At 34.8% G+C, this 6250-nt stretch overlaps 1 protein-coding gene across 1 annotated transcript; it reads right to left on the bottom strand.

Annotated features, from left to right (window-relative positions):
• Positions 1-4611: 4611 nt before the first annotated feature.
• LOC132620182 (uncharacterized mitochondrial protein AtMg00810-like) lies at positions 4612-5475 on the bottom strand. Its single transcript, XM_060334876.1, has 2 exons — positions 4977-5475; positions 4612-4820 (listed from the first exon to the last, which is right to left on the bottom strand). Exons 1-2 carry the CDS (start codon positions 5473-5475, stop codon positions 4612-4614), a joined length of 708 nt encoding a protein of 235 aa, XP_060190859.1.
• Positions 5476-6250: the final 775 nt, after the last annotated feature.

The following is a 6250-nucleotide window of genomic DNA, read 5'->3' as shown; positions in this document are numbered from 1 at the left end:
TTGCATGTAATATAGACAACACATAATCACTGATTTTAATCAAACATAAAATTAATATTTATCTCTTGAAGCGTGTCCGCGACCGCAAATCGAACCTTCAAGCCTCCACGCAATCTTCCTTCAGTTCCACGATCTGCAGTCTTCTGCTATGTAACCTAACTAAACTTTGGACAGAGAATATTCGTGTTGGCAAGTATTACGGCTTAGAAAAAAGTTATACCTCTTAGGACTGAAAAGTATTCTATTTCTAATCACGTTTTAGGGTGTAAACCCTAGTCCAAAACGTGTAGACTACTTTTCCTCCAAGAAACTTATTTTTCGAGTCCATTAATTAATTAGTCATAGCAGGGACCACATAATAAATAACGAGGCTTCCAATTGCGGCATTAATTCGAAATATGAATGAATTAGTCCTACCACAATAAATTACAGATTATTCCACTAAAAACTGTTATTGCACTCCTTAGTTTAATTTCGAAGTCTTTCATTAAATTTTATTTAACTCCCCATGTTAAGATTACAAATACCAATCAATTAAACTAAATTACTGACAATTTAATTCATTGACTAATTAAATCATTTATACTTCTGCTTAACTTATTTCATATGACGGATACAAAAATTCACCTGCAGGGTTTTCACATGAAAACTTATAAGCACTCATAAAGGGTTAATATCAATCTCAAAGTCGAGACGTAGATTCTATCAACTAATTATTATTTCTCAAGTGTTATTTGTTACTATCCAACCTATCAGATACTTTGACTCACAAGAGAGTCGTACCTTTTGATAAATCAAGATAATGAACAAATCACATTTATTGTAATAATTATATCAAGATTAAGGGATGATTTGGTATGATGGATAAGCAAAAATAGTGATGGGATAAAAATTTAGTATCGCCTTATTCTTTGTTTGGTTACTAATCGTGGGATAAGTTATCTCAGGATTAAAATAGTGCTGGGATAACTTATACCCATCAGAGGATGGAATAGTAATCCTGGGACAACTTATCCCAGGATAAAACAGTGAAATTGACTAAAATAGCCTTGAGGTTCTCAAAATCCTTTTTCTACTACATAAGGTGAAGGGTATTTTTGTAAACAAACAACTTTTTCTTAAAAGTTATGCAATGCATGTTACTTTTAATACAACAAATCAAACAATCAATAAGAAATAATATCAGGATAACTAATCCCATCATAACTTGTGTTCAAACCAAACGACCCCTAAGAGTATAAGTACATTTAATGAACTAGAGAAGTTATTTTATATATTCAGTGCAAAAACACTTATCTATACTGAGTCCGTTCAATACATACAAAATGTACTAGCACAAGAAGTCAGAACTATACTGTTCCCATAATGAAGATAATTATATTTAATTTGTGTCACATTCATACCGATAGCTTTCCAATTTGCATCTTAGATTGTGAACATAAACTTTATACTTATAAGAACCGATGATTTAATCTTCCGTGTATAAGCTAAACTCTATACACTAAGTCATTTACTATATAAGTAAAGGACACACATACTAGTACATGATCTATTTAACTCTTTATTAATAATTGAATAAATAATTGTTGTATAATAAATATTATATCCAAACACATGATTAATAGTATATATCCCAACAATCTTTCACTGAGACTTTTAACCATCACAATTGTTAGAATGTACCATGTCTAAATGCATGGTTAATAATATATACCTCAATAGCTGCGCAACATGTTTGGCTGTACCTATGATCGAGTGTGAGCACACCTTGTTTGAATGGAAGTACATGCAAATGAACTTATTAAGTTAAATTCAAGAATTACTTTTGTTGTATTTGGACACTTGAAAAATTAAGGTGTTCAATTGAACGTTAGCGAAAGGGAGTATTTATGTATTTCGCCAGCTTTTGCTATTATATTATACAAGGTAGGGATCAATGTTAAACTCCACGCATGACAATTATGCATAACATGCCGTGTGTATATGGCTTTAATTAGGGGAATAAATGCATTTTACTTATAATCAACTAAATGGTTGTCACTAGCCCAACTGTTTATTTTCAACCATAGTTACTACCGAGCCAATTTCCGATGAAATTCATAGGAGATCAGCGATTTTCTGATAATGATTGAGACAATATGAGGAATGCATAGAAATGTTTCTTTAATTTATGTTTAACACGAAAATCGTAACACACATACACTTAGGAGTCATTCCATTCATACACATATCCTCCTTATTTCAGTTTTAGATCACTATATACCATATAATTGTATAGAATCTGGTACATATTGCCAGACAATATTGTAAGAGTTCAAATTAATTACGCCCAAGTGCTCCATCACTTACTTCAACTTTGCCACTTCCAATTAGCACACTTTCATCATTAGCATTGCTATTTCCAAAAGAACCAAAACTTCCATCATGACCAAATCTTAAACCAGGTGGTCGAGGGGGTGGATAATATGAATTGATTTGTTCATCAACTGATTTTGCCTCAATTTTAAGGCTCCTTGCATTTGTGGATACAAAATGTATTGCACTAGCAACTAGGAGGAGGAAAATAATCTTTGTTGCCATTTTCAGGAGTTGAATTAAGACAAAATTAATGATTTTTTGGAGTGTGAGAATTTTGGTTTGGGATGTTGAAATTATATAGGTGTTGAGAATTGTAATTATGTTGGAGTTAGGAAGATCTTAAGTTCATGATCATGCATTTCATGTTATCAACTATAACTCCTATATAAAAGCCCAACTAATTAAGTCCTTACAAAGATTCCGCCTACTCAATTTCATGATCAACCTAATTCTATCTTACAACAAAATCAATTCCTATTAATTCGATGTTCAATTCTTGTTTTACAATTTACTTTTTTGGGTTGTTAATGAGATTTAATAAACGAAAAACTGCCCAAAATTTCTTTGAATTACCCGAAATAGGGTATATTTTCCCACTGCTATCTTTTGGTATCAAAATTACCCTCGTCGTCTAAAAATTCAACCACACTTGCCCCTCCTCACTAAGAGAAGCTCAGCTCAATTTAACCAAGTTAAAAATTATTATTTTGGCTGACCTGGAGCTCCAACTCGGACAATCCCCTCTCTACCCTCTTCCTTTCAAAACACCCTAAGTCCAAGAACTACCCTAGGTTCCCCTAAATTAGCCACATAAAAAAAATCACTCTCAGAAATTGTACCAAGCAAACAACATGATCCAATTGAAATAATTTGTGGCATTACAAATTCAATAAAATCCTCTTATGTAGCATAATTTAATCATGTATAAAGCAACCTTTGAGCTAGCTGCGTTTATGCTAGCTGGTGTTGAAATTGTTGTTGTATCTCTTGTTGTATTTGAGCTAGTTCTTGTTGCCACTGTTGTTGCATCTTATTTTTCTTGCAGATTAATAAATTGCACAAATAAGATTTGACAATTGAACTTTGCATTAAAACTTGCTCTTTTATGGAACAGTTGTGCCCAGAAGTCAATACGAAAAGAAATGGACAACATCTCAAAAAAAAAAGGCCAACATGAAGTCAGTTTGATTAGTAATGTTTGGCGGTGTCTGCCATTGCTAACCAAAAAAAAATGCATATCCAAAAAAAAAAAAAGAGCCTACCCTAGTCCATACCACATCCACCCCTACCCCTACCCCTCACTTTTCCCTTTCCCTAGGGAATTGAAGGTCCAGTAACATCCAGAGTTTGAATTTTCTATAGAGCTGAATCAAAGTTGTGTGGGCTTGAAAAATGTCGGGATATATCCAGTGAGGATGACTTTGACTTTCCAAATCATGCTGCGGGAGGGATGGTGTCACGACCCAATTAGAGGGTCATGACGGGTACCTGGAGCTAGCCTACCGAGCACCACTCATCATACTCATCATCATATTTGACTTAGGTCAACGTAATTCCCAAACAAAGCTTACCATCAAATGACCTTCAACTACTCCTCAAAACATACATTTATGCACAATGTATAAGCCTACGAGACTCTAAAATGATATACAAGTCATGCACTAAATAGATCATAAGGTATCTACTACCCACATATGTCTACGAGCCTCTACTAGAGTACTGAAAGTCATGAGGACGGGACAGGACCCCGCCATACCCAAATATAAACACAAAAGTGTTAAAAGCTCAGCCATGAACTGGTTAAGAACAAAAATAGGAAGAAGAAACAGTTCTAGAGAAAATGGAGAAGAAGAGAACACATTTTATTCATTCAACTCATTCTCAAAATTGAGAGAAGTGTTCTATTTAATACAAGATATTTCTAACTCTATGTACTAACTACACTAATTTGGTTGAGAACAGATTCCACTAACTAATTACAGCTGTCATCCTAACTACTTGTTAACTGCCTAACTAACTCCCTATCCACCTTTAAGTTATATCCACATTCCTAGCTTGGTAACTAAGTAGTCATGTAGGGGTCTGCAGAGTCCCTTTGTCAACAGGTCTGCAAGTTGCTCTTTTGTGCCAATGTGATGTGTTGTAATGAGTCCTGCTTGGATTTTCTCCCTTACAAAATGACAGTCAATATCTATATGTTTAGTCCTTTCATGAAAGATGGGATGAGCTGTTATTTGTATGGCAGCTTTGCTGTCACAAAACAACTGAACTGGTGTTGCAACAGTTATTCCTAACTCTGAAAAACAATCCAGTTAACCAAGTGATTTCAGCAACAGTTGAGGCCATGCTTCTGAACTCAGCCTCAGGAGAACTTCTAGACACAGTCTCTTGGTTTTTTGACTTCCATGAGACTAAGGCATCACCAAATTTTACAGCATAGCCTGTTACTGACTTCCTTGATTCTACACAAGATTCCTAGTCTGAGTCACAATATGCTGTTAGTGTGTTTCCTCCTGAAGATGGCATAAACAACCCAAGGCCAGGTGTGCCCTTTATGTATTTAACTACTCTTAAGGCAGCTTCTAAATGAGATTATTTTGGATCATGCATATATTGACTTAGGATCTGTACAACAAATGCAAGGTCTGGCCTGGTCATGGTCAGATATAACAACCTTCCAACAATTCTTTGATAGCACCCTTTGTCTTCAAGCTGCCTGTCATTTACAGAAGTGGTTGGCTGTTGCTGATCATTTTCTGATGCATTTTCACTGATGATAGAGTCATATTCCATAGATGTAAGCTTGTGGTTGAACTCTAAGGGAGTAATGGCTGGTTTACTTCCTGATAGTCCCAACTCAAATACTAGTTCTAAGGAGTATTTCCTTTGACACATGTGGATTCCCTTCTCTGATCTAGAAAATTCTATGCCAAGAAAATATTTCAATTCACCGAAGTCTTTCATTTTGAACTTGGTTTGAAGATCCAACCTGACCTTCTTGATCAAAGATAGGCTACTACCAGTTACCAGTAGATCATCAACATACACTAATACTAGCAAGATCTCAGTGCCAATTTTTTGAGTAAATAAGGAATAGTCATAATTGTTATACCCCATTTTAACCGGGTTGAAGCGGAGTACAACATATTGGTGATTCCTAAATTGCTTTATTTTATGGAGTCGCCACCTAATTGATTTTAAGGTGAATTAGGGCACCTACTTGTTAACTAAGGCAAAGTTAAAACTAAACCTCTGTTAATAGTCTGCTTAACCAATGTGATTCTGAGTAAGGGTTCTATATTATCCTAAAGGGAAGGGGTTAGGCATCCTTTAGAATCTGTTAACTACGATTATCCGGCCAAACTTAGGTTAATTAATTAATGCTAAAGATTTAAGAAAAATAGCTTTGAGAAAAAAAAGATCAACTTATAACTAACGAAATTCAAAAATATTATTATATGAATGATGCACCCTATATGGTGAAAATAAGTACTAAATGTTCAGAGCGGTAATTCTAAATGATAAAATCTACCCATTCTAATCCTACGTGAATCATAAGTGACACACATTCTTTCAAACAATAGACAAATCCAACATACAGATAAATTAGCAATCACAAAAAAAACAAAGGGCGAAATAAAATGAATGATGAGGAAAGAGGAGAAGAGAAAAACAATAAGGATGTCATAGACAGCCTCAAGCGATTAGAGATTTCACTTGTTTCTCGCCGAGTGTTGTGATTAAAGAGTATGGGACGCATCGAATCCATGCATGGGTATAGCAATAGCGTCGAGTCTCATTTCGAGACTACATTGTGAGAGAGTCCTGAATTAAGACTCCATTTGCTCCAACGTGTACATGTAAAGAAGGGGAAATAAAGATTAGTGACCAA

The sequence above is a fragment of the Lycium barbarum genome, chromosome 11, assembly GCF_019175385.1.
Source record: "Lycium barbarum isolate Lr01 chromosome 11, ASM1917538v2, whole genome shotgun sequence".
NCBI lineage: Eukaryota > Viridiplantae > Streptophyta > Magnoliopsida > Solanales > Solanaceae > Lycium > Lycium barbarum.
Note: the sequence above shows the minus strand (reverse complement) of the source record. Positions and strands in the feature narration are given on the sequence as shown.